This window comes from Triturus cristatus, chromosome 7, assembly GCF_964204655.1.
Source record: "Triturus cristatus chromosome 7, aTriCri1.1, whole genome shotgun sequence".
Lineage (NCBI taxonomy): Eukaryota > Metazoa > Chordata > Amphibia > Caudata > Salamandridae > Triturus > Triturus cristatus.
In genome coordinates, this window is record NC_140590.1 from 999,877,730 (window position 1) to 999,897,283 (window position 19,554).

The 19,554-nt window shown below is 44.8% G+C and overlaps 1 protein-coding gene across 6 annotated transcripts in view; it reads right to left on the reverse strand.

Annotated features, from left to right (window-relative positions):
* The window catches only part of MEIKIN (meiotic kinetochore factor), a 446,824-nt gene that overhangs the window by 367,399 nt on the left and 59,871 nt on the right, over positions 1 to 19,554 (reverse strand). For all 6 annotated transcript variants that reach the window (XM_085614472.1, XM_085614470.1, XM_085614469.1 and 3 more), the window contains exon 3: positions 947 to 1,031. In XM_085614472.1, the coding sequence (XP_085470598.1) occupies positions 947 to 1,031 (85 nt within the window). The remainder of the gene's footprint in view (positions 1 to 946; positions 1,032 to 19,554) is intronic.

A 19,554-nucleotide genomic window follows, 5' to 3' on the forward strand; every position in this document is an offset into this window, starting at 1 on the left:
CTTTATCTAGAAGATAATTTATCTTGCAAAGATCCTTTGCAGGAAGGAAAAGGTACTTCGTTTTAACAATAGTTCTCCAGCAGGGGTATCCTTCCCAAGTTCCTACCCAATCCACTCATCATCCCTACATTAGGAATCATTATATGGAGGTGCAGCCCTCTGATTAGATTAACTGTTTTGTTTTTTTCTCCAAGGACTTCTGGGAAATTTAGTTTATGTTTAAAAATCTAAAAATGTGAAAGGCTGTTGGTTGATTAAAGTGACGAAAGAAAAGCCTAACCCTCACCTCCATGTCCTTAATAGAAATGAAACTTTCCGTTACGATAGCTAGAACATTTTTAATTATCTTTAACTGTTTTTTTATTGTTTGTGTTGCTGAATCCTTTTGACCCTCCCCCCCCCAATATTGCCCAGTAGAAACCTTAAACTTTGCTTTTTCCGTTTAAATCTTTTTATAGAAAATTTTCGTAAAACAAATTTAAAGCATTTAAGACAATATAGGGTATAAAATTAGTCAGGAATCTAACATTGATGTCATGTCACTCCTCCTCCAACAAACAAAACCATATCTGTCCAATCTATCCAAAAAAAAAAAAAATCAAGTGTACTTGAGACAAGACCCCAATTAATATTCACGAAGTCAGTCACAGAAGAATGATTGCTCACTTAAGAATTTTCGGTTTATGTTTCCATGCACTAAAAATAAATCAGTAGTCACAACCATCTATTGTACACATGCACTCATTTGAACACACCTTTCCAATAGAAGTTCAAGGTGGCCTGCATCAATCTAAGCCTGCAATGCCACTATCAACATTGTTTTGAGAGTTTAACCTTGCAATTAGCAGCTCTGGTCATTCTCATTGACAAAGCAAAGCATTAAAATTGCGAACTGCATGGTCCACACACAACAGCAAATACAAGCAGAGCACACAGATGTACTCACTGTCTCATGTAGGAGATTCATTTGACTAACAGGGCTGGTTGCTTCATTTGTATCAGACTTTTCGGCCACACCAAGATTTTCACTGCTATGAAATAAAATAACATAGGTAATTGAGCCATTATTTTTATATGAAAAGGGACAAATGTCTTGATATTTTTAAATTCATATCTTCTATCTAGCACATAGCACTTTGTTTTAAAAGCAGAATTATTTTATTAAAGGTACTCATCACCCGGCTGACAATTCTCAACAAAAACATCAAGTCATGAATAAAGAAGTATGACAGATTAAATTACTCTTGGCTAATAAGACTGAGAATACTAATCATTATGAATGTGAAAAACAGCACCACTAACTCCCTCCAACATATTAGTCAATTTAAAACAATAAAAGAAAAATAAGCTGTATTAAACATTTTCTTCTCGGCAGCTGGGGACATTGCAACATACTTCGAAAGACAACTGAATTGCAACGTCGGAGGTAATGAGGAGGCTGAAAACTATCTGTTTTCAGTTTTAGAAATCAGAATACTTAATAGACATGATTAAAAAAGAAATAATCAATATGAGAATGAACAACTAAAAATAAAAGCCAAAACTAAAAAGGTAACTGTTACCTGCCAGGGTGCATTTTTAATTGCTTTAATTTGTTGTAGGTTAATTATGAAACAGTTATTTTTTTGTGATACAGTCCTTGCCCTTTCTCTTAAACTTGTTTAGAAATCCCACTTCAAGTATGACCAAGGAAGAAAACGAGTTACTTACCTGTAACTACAGTTATCCAGTATTGGTATCTTTCATAGATTCACATGCCTGAATCATTCCCCGTCTCCGAGGCGGGAGTCCCACGGTAAAATACAAAAGCAGTGCCTAAGTAAATAATAGTAGTAGGCTAAAAGAAAGCCAGAGGCCTAAAACTTAGTAGCCTATCTACATCATTATACGAAAAGAACTAAAAAATAGTTCTAGCCAATCAGCTACTAGCACCCTCTAGAACCCTCACAGCAGAGGCAGTTCTCCTCAGATTTTCTTAGCACAAGTGGGAAATAGGGATCCCAATAAAACAACTATCTCGCCGGGGAGGAGGGTGGGTGCATGTGAATCGATGAAAGATACCACTACTGGATAACTGTAGTTACAGGTAAGTAACTTGTTTTCTTATCCAGTATTGGGGTATCTTTCATAGATTCACATGCCTGAATCAGAATAGCAAGCAGTAAGCCAAAACAGTGTTGTTTGCGGGAGACAGGATTCATAAATTCCCAAAACACATCCAGAAAGGTTAGAATATTAACAAGCTAATAATGCTGTCAAACAAACAGAATGCAGTTTAAGAAACAGTATCTATGAAAAGCAAATTTAAAATATATATAAAGAAAAGCATAAAGTTATATATATATATATATATATATACACACATATACGTATATTAAAAAAAACACATGAAACAGTGCAGTACAAGTAAAAATGTAAATCTAACCTTAGTTTAAAAGATGTTGAATTACGGCTTGTCCTACAGCTGCATCCTCCTGAAGAGCAGATTGCAGACCGTAGTGTTTTGTGAACGTGTGGACATTCTTCCATGTCGCAGCACGACAGATGTTTTCCAAAGTTACTCCGGTGAATAGCGCAGTAGAAGCTGCCATAGTTCTGGTAGAATGCGCCTTGACCTTTCTTTGTAAAGGTTTGTTGGCTTTGTCATGACAGAAATGAATTGTAGAAGCCAGCCATCTGGCTATTGTTGCCTTAGTTACAGCAGTCCCAAGCGTAGCTTGACCATAGGCTACGAATAATTGATTGGATCGCCTGATGTCCTTAGTCTTTTGCAAATAGAACTTTAAACACCGTTTAACATCGAGTGAGTGTAATGCTCGCTCCACTGCAGAGGCTAGATCTGGAAAGAAAACTTGAAGCTTTACTGGCTCATTTAAGTGAAATTGAGACGGTACTTTAGGGATGAATTTGGGATTCGTCCGGAGAGTTACATAATCTTTAGAGAAATGCAAAAAGGGATCTGAGATAGTGAAAGCTTGGATTTCGCTAACCCTTCGAGCCGATGTAAGAGCTAGTAAAATAGCAACCTTCCATGTGAGAAATTTAAGATCAGCTTTGTGGATAGGTTCAAATGGTCTTCTCATTAATTGAGCTAACACTGTGTTTAACACCCACTCTGGAGGAGGTGCATGTATTGGAGGAAAAACTCAAAAGAGTCCTTTCATAAATTGTTTGACTAGCGAAGAGGAACAAAGCGAAGGTTTATTAGAACTCTTCCTGAATCTTGAAAGAGCAGCAAGATGAACTTTAATTGATGAAAACACAAGCCCAGTTTTGACCAAGGATAATAAATAAGGAAGAATTTGTTCCACAGGAGCTTGTATAGGGTGGACATCATTCATCTCACACCAATGACAAAATCGCTTCCACTTTAAGCGGTAAGTTTTCAATGTACTCTGGGCGCGTGATTTAGCTAGAATTTCACGACAGTCCTGAGAAATGCTTAGATCTTTGAATTCTAAGAAATCAGGAGCCATGCGTGCAAGCACAGCGACTGAGGATCTGGATGAAGTATTTGACCCCTCTCCCTTGTCAACATCGTGAGTGTTGGTACTAGACGAATAGGATTGTCCTGAGATAGAAGAAGCAGCTCCTGGAACCAATATTGTCTTGGCCAACAGGGTAAAATCAGGATAAGACGGCAACCCTTCATCTTCATTTTGTGGAGCACTTTCGGAATCAAAAGGTATCGGGGGGGGGAAAGCGTATGCACAAAGCCCTGACCATCTCATGGATAGGGCATTCCCTCTTGATCCCTGTTGAGGGAACCTGCTGGCGTAATATATTGGCATTTCCTGTTCTCTCTTGTCGCAAACAAATCCAGTGCTGGTTTGCCCCAAACTTGGAAGATCCTGTTCACCTGCTTCTGCTCTAATTCCCATTCATGACAGCCCGAGAGAGACCTGCTCAGGTTGTCGGCCAAAGTGTTGTGAAGGCCAGCTCTTAGGGTTATCTTGAGTGTAGTAACCCACTCCCACAGCTCCTGAGCTTCCTGCGAAAGAGACAGCGACCTCGTTCCCCCCCTGTTTGTTGATGTAATACATGCTGGTCGTATTGTCGGTCCGGACCAGCACTGAAGAGCCCGCAATCCTCGGGAGAAATGTTTGCAGAGAGAGAAAGATGGCGCGAAGCTCCAATCTGTTGATATGCCGTTGACGGTATTCTTGGGACCATCTTCCTTGAATCTGCAAGTCTTGGAGATGGCCTTCCCATCCCTCCATGGAAGCGTCTGTTAGAACGAATTCTGGAGGAGTTGGTAGAAAAGAAAGACCCGGAGCCAAGTTTGCCGTCTGAGACCACCAATGCAGAGAGTCTATCATGCGCGGCGTTACCATGATGGAGTTGTTGAACGACCCTACGGCTTGCTGCCATTGCAGATGTAATTCCTCTTGCAGAGGTCTCATTCTGAGTCGTGCCAACGGTACAAGGTTTATTGCAGATGAGCACATCCCCAGAAGAGAAGCGAATATCCGGACAGAAACTGACTTTTTTTTTGTGATTGATATTGCCAATTTTTGCAGACGGAGTGGACGGTCTTTTGAAAAGAATGCTTTGCACTGTATGGTGTCTAGCATTGCTCCCAGAAAAGGAATCAGTTGAAGAGGACGTAGTTGAGATTTGTTTTGGTTGAGAGTGAGGCCTAGGGTTGAAAAGAGACATAGGCATGCTGAGATAGCCTCTTCGGCTGCCTGCTTCGAAGGACCCTTGAGCAGCCAATCGTCTAGATAAGGAAATACTTGTATTCCTTGAGATCTTAAGAGTCGCTGCCACTGGTGCGAGACATTTCATGAAGATCCTTGGTGCCGATTTCAGTCCGAACGGAAGCACCATGAACTGATAGTGGACGCCAGCCACTGTGAATCAAAGGTATTTGCGATGTTTGGGATGTGAAAGTACGAGTCCTTCAGATCCAGAGAAGCCATAAAATCCCCTTTGTTTAGGTAGCTCAAAACTTCGGCCAGCGTAACCATCCGGAAACTTTGTTTCTTCAGAAATTTGTTGAGTTTGCGGAGGTCCAGAATCGGGCGCCACTCTCCTGACTTTTTCTTGATGAGGAAAAAGCGAGAATAGAACCCGGTTCCCTTTTGATATGATGGAACCTTCTCTATTGCATTCTTGTAAAGCATTTTTAAGGCTTCTTTGAACAGTAAGTGAAGACGAGGGGGAGGGGGACCCCTGGGCGGGGTAGTAGGTGGTTGTTTTATGAATTCCAGGGTGTAACCGTTGCTGACTAGGTCGAGAACCCATCGATCCGTGTGCAAAAGCTGAAATTTTTGCGCCCACGAGGAGGGAGGGAGGGAGGGAGGGAGGGATGACTGGCGTCCTGCGTAACTCATTGTTTTCTGTTGGTATCGCGACCCTGATTGTTCGATCGCTTTCGTCCGCACTGGCGAGAGAAACTACTTGAGGAAGATTGTCTGTAAGATGATCACCCGTAAGGCTGTCTATATTGTGTTTGATACTGTCTATTTTGTTGATTTTGATACCCTCCTCTTGATGCAAAGCCACGACCTCTTGCACCACGGAAAGATCAACGCTTACATTGGAGAGCCGCCAATGATTTAGCCGTATCTGTATCTGTCTTAAAAGCGAGGAGGGCCTCATCTATAGGTTTCCTGAATAAGGACTCCCCATCATAGGCCATGTCTATAATTTTTGCTTGTACCTCTGGCCTAAAAGATGTTGCTTTAAGCCATCCTTGGCGTCTAAGTACTGCAGCACCAGCAAGTTGCCTAAAGTTGGTGTTAGCGATGTCCAGAGCGCAGTCTATGATCTCGGATGTGGCTCGTTCTCCCTCCAAAAGTATCTTCCTTGCATCCCGTTTACGGTCCTCAGGGATGAGGTCTATACATTCCGACAAATCTGACCACACCTGGCGGTCATAACGGCCGAGTATGGCCAAATAATTTGCTGCTTTAATGGAGGTTGCCGCCATAGTGGAAAACTTTTTACCAATAAGGTCCAATCTCCGTCCTTCCTTATCCGGCGGCGTTGATATTGGCGTGGCTGGATTTTTAGATCTTTGTTGGGCGGCTTGTGATATAACGGAATCTGGTCGGGGATGACCAATTAGACAAGATGGAGATTCCGGAGGAGCACGATATTTTTTGTCAATGCGAGGGAGGACAGCCGGAATGGAGGCAGGTGTTTTCATAATTTTTATTCCTTCATTCCAAATGTAATCAATGATGGGAATCGCTCTTGTGATGTTTCTGTGCTCTTCTTTAAAGTCATGTAAGAAGCAATCCGTGTGTTCCACTGTGACTGGCAATTGAAATCTGGTTGCGGCACGTTGCATCAGGTTGTGAAAGCCGCCAATATCCTCAGGAGGAGAATCCGAAGGCTGAGGAATGGGGGGAGAAGGCATTGGTATGATATAGTCATCCCAAGGATCCAGACTTGTGTCTTTATCAGGCACTTCACCCTCTTCCTCATCAGAGGAAGTAGTATCATGATGTGATTGTGGCCCCGAGCCAGAAGGATGAGGCGGCGAACTTGGCCTGGAGATCCTGTATGAGCGTAGGAGGGAGAGGACTCGTTTCCCTATGATCCCAACCCCTCCTGGGATGTCTGTAATGTGGTGTAGAGAGGCCTTCCTGATAAAAATGTTCCTGGTAATCTTCCTCATCTTGGCATTTTACATAAAGTTCCGAGGGGTGCCGAGCTATGCCGAACGGTCCCTCATCATCTTCCTCATCAAAGTCCTCATCCTCTACATAAGTCTCTAGGATATGAGATGGCAGAAGAGGAGATATGCTGCTGTAATCCTGCCTATGGAAAGTCTTTAGTTGAAAATGAGAATAATAAATAGGCGTAGTCTGAGAAACTGGTGGAATCGCCTTCAATAAACTTCTCGTCGACGGGTTCTTCGTCGTCGACGGGCTCTTCGTCGGCGACGGGCTCGTCATCTATGGAATCTTCGTCGACGGAGACTTAGAAGATGAACTTTTCGTCGACGAATCTTTCATAACAGGCTTTTTAGACATAGTAGATATCTTACAAGACACAATAGGTGAAGAAATAGCCGTAGTGGAGACTGTAACCGTCGACAGAGGGGCAGCAGAAGTCACAGAAACCATATGAGAGGAAACCAGTGTTAGAGTCTTAACCTGGGTTTTACTCACAGTTTTAGAGGCTGAAGGTCTTTTGGATACCTCAGAGGGCGAAGACAGCGATGACCCAGAGGATAATTTTTGTGACCTCTGTGAATGGTCAGAAACTTCATGATGCTTTCTTCCTTCACTGGAAAAGCTGTCAAGCGATCTAGCCCTTTTGCTAGATGTCGAGGCCCTGTCATCCTCCTCAGCTGAGGAAGATTTTAACGATAAAAGCAGCCTTGCCTCCCTGTCCCTTAAAGTCTTAGCAGGGAAGGTCCGGCAAATTCTACAATCCTTAGCAACATGCTTAGGATGTAGACAGTATATACAATCCTCATGTTGGTCGTCCACATGGACCCTTTTCTTTTCACAGGTCCTGCAGGGTCTAAAAAGAGCTTTCTTATCAGACATTCTGAAGAAAAGGTGAAGAAACCGAGTAGGCACTCAGGGAGACTTCCTTCCACACCACGTGCGGTGAAAATCTGAGGAGAACTGCCTCTGCTGTGAGGGTTCTAGAGGGTGCTAGTAGCTGATTGGCTAGAACTATTTTTTAGTTCTTTTCGTATAATGATGTAGATAGGCTACTAAGTTTTAGGCCTCTGGCTTTCTTTTAGCCTACTACTATTATTTACTTAGGCACTGCTTTTGTATTTTACCAGGGGCACAAAAACTACTGAAGAGATTTAAACCAAACTATGAAAAGCAAACTGAGTAAAATTGTACTTTCAGGCCAAGTTTGCTGTAAATCTGTTTAGTATTTTTTTGATGTAGCTGCTGCTGCCAACATTTTCTATGGAAGATAAACATGGGAAAATATTTTGACACCCCCCACCTCTTAATATTTTTTCACCTTAATGGAAGTTCACAAGACTTGGCGGCATATGCTAAGCAAATAACAAATTTGATGCAGATTTATCCACTGGGACCAAAGCAAATCAAAAAATGCATTTTCACTGAGAAATGGAACTCAAACATAACTACAGAGTGTACATTGCCAATGTGTAATCTAAACCTTTAAGACAGAATGTTCACTCAAGCACAGAAATCACTAATTAAGAAAGGTCTCCTCTTTTGCCAAACCATACAATTAAATGTGGGTGAAATGAAGATGGACGGACTTAAAACATTTAATAAAATCTCATGCCATAATGAAAAAAAAGTAAAAAGTGTTGAGTAGGCCAGAGAAGAGTGATTGAGAGACATAAAAACCATACATACTCTTTGGTTTCTTTACAACAAGAATCAAGAGGAAGGAATGATGGTAAGTAAGGAGTGGAACCTAGATTTGGGCTTGAGTGCCGGTGAGGAGGGTAATAGTGACTTAAAAAGGGAGCCAAAATTATATCCGGGAAACAAAGTAACCTCTTCTATAAAATAAGTTTGAGAGAAATGATTGTTTGGCCAATAACAATTATTACAATGATTCACAATAGAATTACGCAAATTCATCTTAAGGAAAATGTAAAAATTATTTAAAGACTTATCATATTGACTATAGTCTGCTGTCTGACTTAAAATCTATGAACAGTAAAAATGTAAACTTGTTATACATATTTGTCACTCGTGAATTCATATAACTATTTATAATTCTTTTAACTTAAAGCTAAAACTTAATAGAATTTTTTTTTTTTTTTAATAGGTGGCCACTATCGGTCAAAGGATTGGTACAGTAGGTGTTACAAGTGCATTACTATCGCAAATCAGTGAGTCATTAAGCATCCAAGCTTCTGTTCTGCTTGTGTCAAAGTTGATATTTAATTGCAAACTTTCTCCATTTAAGTTTTGGATTAGTACATGTTGGCAAATGTGGATTCCCATTTGGTTGAATGTCACTCGTAGAAAACTTCTTCATTTATTTGCTATTTATTTGCTATGGCATGACATGCACTTAAGATATATATCATTCTTTTCATCTTTTTTTGTTTACCGACCCAGCAGATATTGTAAACCAATGGTTTAATCCACGGGCGATTGAAGTTGGCTATAAGAAATCTTCCAAACCTAAAGGACATTAATGCGTATTTCATTTGTTTTGAGAATCTCTTGCAAAGCTACTCCTGCCAGTTGGTAGACTCAGACATTAAGCGTCACCACGGAGCGTGAAAGCTTATGGTGAAGGCGAGACATCAATTTTGAGCTTTTGGTTTATCTTTTTTAAATTCACTGAAGCTTACTGTCAATGACTAAAGAGCCTTAATTTCCACATTCTGTAAAACTGTTCTAAGATAGCGTACCCTAGCTAATTTGTTTTCCCCTCTTGAGGTCATTACTTTTGCTCACATCAAATGGTCAGGTGTATGATCTTGAGACTCTCCAAATTTTTAACACATTCTTAGGTAGGCTGCTTGACAATACTTTGTTTCATTACCCCAAATGTTAACCGGACTTGAGATTAAGAAACCTTCTTCTGGAGGCAAAAGCATTGCCTATACATGTTGCTTATAACTGTATCCAGTAAATTTACTTCCATTCCAATAATGCCATGCACCCATATGTGATGGTTAGGAGGAGTTTTCTTAATTCTTAAAATAAGTTGTAATGATGGGCTCCACAGGTTCTTCAAGAGGGTTAAAATGTGCCATCCCTAAAGTGCAAGCTTTATATTTTAAGTATGGGGCGTGCCGAGAAGCTGCTGAGATTGTCAAAAAGAATACCGGCATATTTATATTCTGGTTCTTTGGCAAACAAAACTTTATTCAAGTGCTAAATGCGGAGTTCTTTTACTCTTTGGCCAAAAATAATTACCTTTGTATTGTTCACATTGGTTTCCATCTAATTTATTTGGGTGTAATATAATAGGGTGGTCAGTAATCTCTATTACCCAATTGGTATTTCACGGACAATACTACATCATCAGCACATATTAGACTGAATAGTTGCTTCCCACCTAGCTTTGGAAAATGGAAATTTATATTGGTGAAAACTAAAGGTAGATCTGTAATGTAGAAGTTAAATAAGATTGGTCCCAGGACTCAACTCTGCTAAAGGCCGTTCGTAGTATGTTTCTTTGCAGAAACTGTCCAGCCATCTCAAATTTCCACTCCTATCCAAGTGTCTGTATAAAGTAGTTGAATGCCTCTTAATAGGTCAGTTGGAATTCCCCAATGGATCAACTCTGTACATAAGGTTGCTTTTAAGAATATTAAATGTGGATTAAAACTCCACACAGCAGGCATTTACCAAGTAGTGACCTCCAAAGACTTTACCAGGAATGAAAGACAGGAGCATAATATTTGATACCTTGTCCTTGCCTGGGCGGAAACCTATTTGGTTAATTGGAACTCAGGTAAGATCAGTTTCCCAGGCTTCTAGATTTTGAAACAGTAAGCCTGCAAAATATTTAGCTTCATCCAAAGGGCAATCAGTCTGTATTTCTCAGGATTTGACTGTTTGCCCTTTTTTAGGTCGAGCCTAGGAAGCGCACAGCGCTGCCCTAGGATTCACCTTTAGTAAACGGTCTGCTCTTTTGTTACACTTGTGCTGGCATCCACCTTGCGGGAACGAGCAGCGGCGCGCAGGGGCCATCTGTTTTCAATTAGCGTGGCCACACGCGCATGTTTTTCAAAGGCAGAAGCTGGTGAGTATGGCTTATCACAGTTCAAAAGAACACCGCAGAAAAGGTCACTTCAGTAGGTTCTTTCCTAGCAGACTGCTACACAGAGGCATTTACATTTTATTTTAAATCCAAATAGAAATTCTGTTGTAGCATCTGGAGCAGAACATGTAGACCTTCAGAGGGAAAGCACTTCATTGGCTAATGCATTTTATTCAACACTGTGTTTTAAAAGGGAGAAAGGAGTTTGAGCCGCTTGGGGTCAAGGCAACATTTAAAAGGTTAAAAGCTGTCCAAGGAGGTTACAGTGCCTATGAAAGCAAATTAAATTATGCTTGAAGATGGATGGAGAAAACAATAATTGAGATAAACTGTCACCCTTTAAAAAGACTTCCAGCTGCCAAAATGCTCTTGAGAGCAGAGGAAGATCTAAGCTGAAAAAATCAGCTGTTGTACTAAGAAAGCAGATGCTCGAGTTAACCATACTAAAACTGTTCGGTGTTATCTGGGCTCTCGTTTCTTTTATGCCATCTCTTCGTCTAAGTGCATTTAAATAACTGGAACATATTTCTCAACTAGAGTTCCCCCTATTGATTCTTTAACCTAATAACCCTCCACCCCTTTTCCCTGTGCCACTAATATCACATTTCCTAGTCAGTGAAAGAATTACAGTGCTTTGATTGAATGAATGGTGCAACTGCAAAATGCATCACAGAAACTGGGCATGGATCTCATGACAGTATTATTTTTATTAACTTCTTCAAAAAGGAGCTGAAAATCGACTGCGCATTTTCATCATCAGAACATTTATTAACCGGTCCCAGCCAACACAATGTCAGCCTTTTACGACTTTATCGAGTCCAGGTCTCCTGGTGTGTGATGGGTTCTAACTTTTAGACCATTCTCACACGCCTTCAGCTGTTAGACCAATACAAATCTTTAACTCTTAACTCAGGTGTTGGACCTGGCCCTTTTGGCCGGATGGTCCCTAGACTTTTCGCCTTCCACCTGTACTTTTTCTGACCTGTTGTTGGCTATTCTATGACTCTGGGCACTTTACCACTGCTGTTCAGTGCTAAAGTGCATATGCTCTCCCTACTTAAAATGTATATGTTGGTTGGATTCCATGATTGGCTTATTTGGTTTACTGTCAGACCCCAGTAAAGTGCACCAGGAGTGCCCAGGGCTTGTAAATACAAATGCTGCTGGTGGGCTTGCAGCACTGGTTGTGCCACCCACAGAAACGGCCTGGTAAAATGTATCTAAGGTCTGCCATTGCAGAACCTGTGTGCAGTCTGGTACTGTCATGCTGACTGGGTAAGTGCACACACTTGCCAGTCCCTAAACCTTCCCTTAACTTCATATCAGACAGCCCTATGGTAGGCCCAAGGGCAGGGTGCATTGTAAGCATAAGGTAGGACAAGCCCTGATGTGTGTGGCATGTCCTAATAGTGAATTACAGCCATTTTCGTTTTTCACTATTGTAAGGCTACCTGTTCTCCATAGGCCAGAATGGGCTGTTAGAATTGTTACATCCTATGATCCTAACAGACCCAGGGAACATGGTAGAAATTCGTATGCCTGAACTCAGAATAATAAAATACATCTTTTAGTAAAGTTTATTTTAATATTCTGTGTTTGCAAATACCACTTTTAGAAAGTTGGTATTTGCTTGCCTGACCATTTCAGCCCGCCTCTGCTATGATGTGTATCTGCATGTCTGGTTGTGTGAGTGACAGGGCTGGGGAAACCCAGAGGGGCAGGGCTAGGTAGCCTGGTGGTAAATAGGAAGATTGGCAGTCAGATGGGTGGGAGGAGTACACCTGGGCTCTGAATAGGGTTGTGCTCTGCTACCACAATGCTGGCTCCACCTCCTGCGGAGCGGCTGATGTCTCTGCCCTGCACCCTGAATAGAAAGGCAGAGTCATGTCAACAGAGTGCTCAAGAACTGGTTTGGACTGGGCAAAGGCCCCTCAACCCCAGAGGAACAAAGGAATTAGGGGTAAAAGTATTGGGACCCTGCTCCCAAGAAATTAGATCCTGCTGAAACAAGAAGAACCTCTGCCAGAGGAGAAGGAACTGGGAAAGCTGTAGGAGGAGTAACTGTCCCTGACCTGGGGGATTGGCCTGCAGTGGTTGCCTTGCTGCTGAAGGAGAGGAGAAAGACTACTAAAGACTTTACTTCAACTTGTGCTTTGAAAAGATCTCCAAGGGCTTGAACTGAGCTTGCCCCCTGAACGAAGTCCCAGGACCAGTGGACTTCACCCCCAGCTCCCCAGAGTCTTTTGGAAGTGCCTGCTGCTGTTGTTGGGCCTTCTGAGGGACTGCGTGTCGCAAGGAGCTTGAAGCGCGACGCAAGGAAGAGAAGCGTGCCGCCGTCGGAGCTGTTGCCGTCGCATCTCGCAGAGAGTGTCGCCGATGCAGCCTCGCATCGAGCGGAAGCGTCTCGCATCATTCCGGAAGTGTCTCGCAACGCCGAAGCGTGTCGCCATCGCAGCCATCGTAGCTGTCGCATTGCACCGTATCGAGAGAAGAGTCTCGCATCGAGGAGGAAGCGTGTCGCCATCGCAGCCATCGTAGTTGTCGCATTGCACCGCATCCAGAAAAGTGCCTCGCATCCACGGAGAAGCGTGCCGCCGTCGGAGCCGCTGTCGTCGCATCTCGCAGAAGGGGTGTCGCCGCTGCAGCATCGCATCGAGCTGAAGCGTCTCGCAACGTCGGAGAAGAGTGTCACTGCCAAGGCCGCTGTCGTCGCATCCCGTCAACGGTGACGCCGCTGTAGCTGACGCGTCGAGTCTTCTCGCAACATCGGAGAAGCGCAACGCATCTGGAAGATCCCGTCTTTATTTCTTTTGCACCAAGAACTTCAACGCATCTGCATCGCTGCATCACTTTCGTTGCCCTGCGTGTCGCATCTAAGGTACATTGACTTAAAGTGTCGCATTTAAGAACTTAAGAGAAACTAAGCAATCTTCTACCAACTAAGCAACCGTATTGTGTATTTTTAATCGTTTAATGGTCTTGTGATAATCCTATATAAAGAATCCTTATTTTTAATATAAATACCTGTGTGGTGTCCATTTGTAGTGTTGTCACTTGGTTACTGTATGTGTTCACAAATGCTTAACCTATAACGCTCTGAGATAAGCCTTGTCTGCTCGCGACAAGCTACCTAGAGGGTGAGCAGGGGTTATTTTAGGAGTGTAACACCTTACCCTGACTGGAGGAAAGGTTCCCTGCTTGTCACAAGTACCTACCTGTGCCAACCAGAGAACCCGGATTCTAACATTGGGGGGCAGCGGTGAGGATTCTGGACTTGCATTTGTGACTCATGTACAGTGATTGGTGAACACTACTTAGTGATTGCAGACCTTAAACGCAACCAATACTTGTTGGTAGATTTCTTTTTGGGACTGTCTATTTTTTGAGCACTGCCAAGCTTTACCATGGTGGAGAAAGCAGCATCCATAGTCTCTGTCAATACAGAATTTGAATGGGAAGAAGAGAAACTAGACAGCTACAAGTTATCACAGCTGAAATTCTTTTGCAAGAGGTTTAATGTTTCTACAACTGGATGTAAAAACGAGACAGTTCTACAAGGCGCTGAAGGCCTGGGTAGAAGCAAGGAATGCCACTGATGATGATAATGCAGATGAGCAGCTGGATGGGCCAGTGGGCTCAAGAGGAAGGAGAACCCCTTCCCCTACCAGTAGCAGTGTGTCTAGTAAAAGTATATCTCTAGAGGAGCTGGCAGATAGAAGAGAGGGTAGGATGCATGAAATGGAAATGGCAAAGCTCAAACTGAATAGGCAACTGGAGCTAGAAAGCAAAAAGCTGGCTCTGGAAGAGAGAAAAATGGAAATGGAGCATGAGTTGATCATGAGGAATCTTGACTTAGAGCTTGAGAGGCTTGAGACCATGAGTGTCTCAGCCCAGCAACAAGAAATGTGTGTAGCTCAGAGATTGAGCTTTGCTGAGTGGGAGGAGGAATCCAGCTCAGATGGTGGCAGCAATATTGAATTTTATAGTGCTGAGAGAGTAGTACGCACACCCGGAGATGTGGCGCCTGACTTGAAGGAAGGGGTTAACATACACCAGGAGGTTCAAGGGCAAGAGGTAACTCCAGTAGTGCGCAGTATCCCTGAAGGGAATAGGGTAACTGGCGCAGGGGTTCATAGTCCTAGTGGTGGGAGGGACACTCTACTGACTCTAGATGAGAGGTGCAGGGAGAGGGGTTCCCCCAAAATTGAAGTCCTGGTGGGTGAGTGTGAAGACCGCCCAGAAGAGTGTGGGTTGTGTGACAGAGACATTCAGATACTGTCTTGCCAGTCTCAGGAGAGTGGTGTGGAGTAAGTGTGTGAGGCACTGAATGGTAAGGTGAAGGATAGTTTGGTTAACCCTGCTAGGGGGCTGTGTGATCCAATTGTGGGAGAGCATATTGTAAGTCCCTGTTTTCCAGAGCTATGCCAACACCTGTTGGAGAGTGAGTTCTCTGACCGCAGGGAGCTAACATTGGAGGCAGCCTTTTGGTGGAGTCCAGAGGGTCTGGAAAGGCATTGGGGAGTGATCCCCAGAGAAGTGGTTCAGGTATCTTCAAACCCAGTGTGTTGGAAGTGGCTCAGAGTAGCACAACTAGGTCCTGTAATAGTGAGAGGGGTGTAGGGCCTCATGTCCTGTCTTTAAGGGGAAGGAGTGAGAATGGGTTATGTCCCGGTAGTGCCCAACCTCAGTCTCAGAGTCTGGATGGTTCTTTAAGGGAACACCAGGTGGGGAGCCTAGTCTGTCCTGAGGGGCTGCCCGTTGTGCGGGACCCCCTAGTGTCTGGTGAACGGGGAGTGTCTGTAAGTAGGCCTCCATCAGTTCTGGTGTCTGGCAGGACCGCTCCAGTTGGGAGGGTGCAAAAGTCCAGAGTGAGAGGGGGAAGGAGCCCCCAGTGGAAGAACCAGTGGGTCAGGGGCCAGCCAGAAGGGCTGCGTCACCAGTGAATGCCCATGGTGACACCACTTCTGTCCTGGGGGATCTTCATGCACTGTCAGATGGACAGGGGTCGGGAGATCAGCGCCAGGCAGACTGTCACATGACAAATGAGTTATGTGTAACCCTCAGGGGGGGCAAGCGTGCTCCCCGGGAAGTCCTGGTGCGCCAGGCAAACGTTCAACCGCATGGGTTGGCCCCAGGGTTGGGAAGGCAGGTGCAGGTGTTGTCTGACCTGGAGGGTGGAACAACTGTAATCAGTGTCCTGACCCATGTTGCTTCTAGGGGCACCACTCCAGTTGGGAGAGTGCAGTACTCTAGAAGGGGGTGCAGAGGCAGGGAGTCCTCGCCTCTGACCCCGGTGCAGCCTGAGGGTTTAGACCCTAGGTTGGAGAGCCAGGTTCAGGTGTTGTCTGACCTGGAGGGAGGGACATCTGTAATCAGTGTCCCTACCAGTCTGTCTTCTTGGTGTACCACTCCAGGTGGGAGGGTACAGCCATCTGGAAGGGGGTGCAGAGGGAGGGAGTCCTCGCCTCTGACCCCCGCTCAACTGAAGGGTTTAGACCCTAGGTTGAAGGGCCAGGTTCAGGGTGTCCCCCCTGACCTGGACGCCCAGTTGCAGGATAGAACCCCTGAACTGGTGGGCGAATTGCGCAGGACACCTGCCACAGGTGCCCTGGCAATTCTGGAAGGGGGTACCACTCCAAGTGGGAGGGTACAGAGCCCCAAGGAGGAGGACCGGGTGTGGGAGAGGCCACCCCAGTCTTTGGTCCAGCCGCCGGGTACAGGCCTGGGGCTGGTGGGTCAGTGCCAGGATGTCATACCTGACATGACAGGAGGGAAAATAGACAAAGGTTGCCAAGCACCTGGGGCTACTGCCCCACGCTCCCTGGCACCACAGAGGTTTGAGAGCCCTGAGAGGCATACGGCCCGAGTCTCATCCCCGACTACTGTCAGTGGCCACTGTAGCATGTTGCTGTCCGTCTGTTGGGACACACCTGTGAGCCAGTTAAGGTTAGGTGCTGCACAGGTGGTGTACACAGGTGAGTAGAAGGGTTTCACATGGATTGGCTTGGTGGGCCCTGAGAGTATGGACAGAGGGATTCCAATAGGTTCAGATTGGCGTAGGACTGGAGTCTGCCCCTGCAGTTGCGGGCCAGGTCCTTGTTCTACCGCCTGCAGCAGGGAAGCCCATCAAGGTAGTGATTGGTCTACCCTGCGTTTTGGCTGGAAGAGGGTTGTGTCGGACCTGGCCCTTTTGGCCGGATGGTCCCTAGACTTTTCGCCTTCCACCTGTACTTTTTCTGACCTGTTGTTGGCTATTCTATGACTCTGGGCACTTTACCACTGCTGTTCAGTGCTAAAGTGCATATGCTCTCCCTACTTAAAATGTATATGTTGGTTGGATTCCATGATTGGCTTATTTGGTTTACTGTCAGACCCCAGTAAAGTGCACCAGGAGTGCCCAGGGCTTGTAAATACAAATGCTGCTGGCGGGCTTGCAGCACTGGTTGTGCCACCCACAGAAACGGCCTGGTAAAATGTATCTAAGGTCTGCCATCGCAGAACCTGCGTGCAGTCTGGTACTGTCATGCTGACTGGGTAAGTGCACACACTTGCCAGTCCCTAAACCTTCCCTTAACTTCATATCAGACACCCCTATGGTAGGCCCAAGGGCAGGGTGCATTGTAAGCATAAGGTAGGACAAGCCCTGATGTGTGTGGCATGTCCTAATAGTGAATTACAGCCATTTTCGTTTTTCACTATTGTAAGGCTACCTGTTCTCCATAGGCCAGAATGGGCTGTTAGAATTGTTACATCCTATGATCCTAACAGACCCAGGGAACATGGTAGAAATTCGAGTTTAGTATGCCTGAACTCAGAATAATAAAATACATCTTTTAGTAAAGTTTATTTTAATATTCTGTGTTTGCAAATACCACTTTTAGAAAGTTGGTATTTGCTTGCCTGACCATTTCAGCCCGCCTCTGCTATGATGTGTATCTGCCTGTCTGGTTGTGTGAGTGACAGGGCTGGGGAAACCCAGAGGGGCAGGGCTAGGTAGCCTGGTGGTGAATAGGAAGATTGGCAGTCAGCTGGGTGGGAGGAGTACACCTGGGCTCTGAATAGGGTTGTGCTCTGCTACCACAATGCTGGCTCCACCTCCTGCGGAGCGACTGATGTCTCTGCCCTGCACCCTGAATAGAAAGGCAGAGTCATATCAACAGAGTGCTCAAGAACTGGTTTGGACTGGGCAAAGGCCCCTCAACCCCAGAGGAACAAAGGAATTAGGGGTATAAGTATTGGGACCCTGCTCCCAAGAAATTAGATCCTGCTGAAACAAGAAGAACCTTTGCCAGAGGAGAAGGAACTGGGAAAGCTGTAGGAGGAGTAACTGTCCCTGACCTGGGGGATTGGCCTGCAGTGGTTGCCTTGCTGCTGAAGGAGACGAGAAAGACTACTAAAGACTTTACTTCAACTTGTGCTTTGAAAAGATCTCCAAGGGCTTGAACTGAGCTTGCCCCCTGAACGAAGTCCCAGGACCAGTGGACTTCACCCCCAGCACCCCAGAGTCTTTTGGAAGTGCCTGCTGCTGTTGTTGGGCCTTCTGAGGGACTGCGTGTCGCAAGGAGCTGGAAGCGCGACGCAAGGAAGAGAAGCGTGCCGCCGTCGGAGCTGTTGCCGTTGCATCTCGCAGAGAGTGTCGCCGCTGCAGCCTCGCATCGAGCGGAAGCGTCTCGCATCATTCCGGAAGTGTCTCGCAACGCCGATGCGTGTCGCCATCGCAGTTGTCGCATTGCACCGCATCCAGAAAAGCGCCTCGCATCCACGGAGAAGCGTGCCGCCGTCGGAGCTGCTGTCGTCGCATCTCGCAGAAGGGGTGTCGCCGCTGCAGCATCGCATCAAGCTGAAGCGTCTTGCAACCTCGGAGAAGAGTCCCACTGCCAAGGCCGCTGTCGTCGCATCTCGTCAACGGTGACGCCGCTGTAGCTGACGCATCGAGTCGAGTCTTCTCGCAACATCGGAGAAGCGTAACGCATCTGAAAGATCCCGTCTTTATTTCTTTTGCACCAAGAACTTCAATGCATCTGCATCGCTGCAACACTTTCGTTGCCCTGCGTGTCGCATCTAAGGTACATTGACTTAAAGTGTCGCATTTAAGAACTTAAGAGAAACTAAGCAATCTTCTACCAACTAAGCAACGGTATTGTGTATTTTTAATCGTTTAATGGTCGTGTGATAATCCTATATAAAGAATCCTTATTTTTAATATAAATACCTGTGTGGTGTCCATTTGTAGTGTTGTCACTTGGTTACTGTATGTGTTCACAAATGCTTAACCTATAACGCTCTGAGATAAGCCTTGTCTGCTCGCGCCAAGCTACCTAGAGGGTGAGCAGGGGTTATTTTAGGAGTGTAACCCCTTACCCTGACTAGAGGAAAGGTTCCCTGCTTGTCACAAGTACCTACCTGTGCCAACCAGAGAACACGGATTCTAATATCAGGAAAACAGTATATCAAATATTTAATTATTTATTTATACATTTATTTATTTATATATTTGTAAGTGATTATGCAGTGCAAAACGGGATCACACAGGAAACAGAGCGCCTTACATAGGTACATGAAGTCTCGTAGAATACATAAGTGTACTCTGTGCAGTGCTACAGTTAATTCATAACCATGAAGAGGGTTCAGAATAACACATATTTGTACATTGTGCAGCTTTTCATTAGTTCGATTGGAAGAGTATAAGAGTTTTTATCTCTGCTTTGACAACCTCCAGAGAAGAATTGGATCTGATTGATGGGGAATGGTATTCTATGCCCTGGGAGCATATCCTAAGAAGACTTCCTGAGGATACCTTTTCTTGTGAAAGGAGGAATTTCTACTAGAAGTGTATTGGAGCTCCGATGGCGATGTTGACAT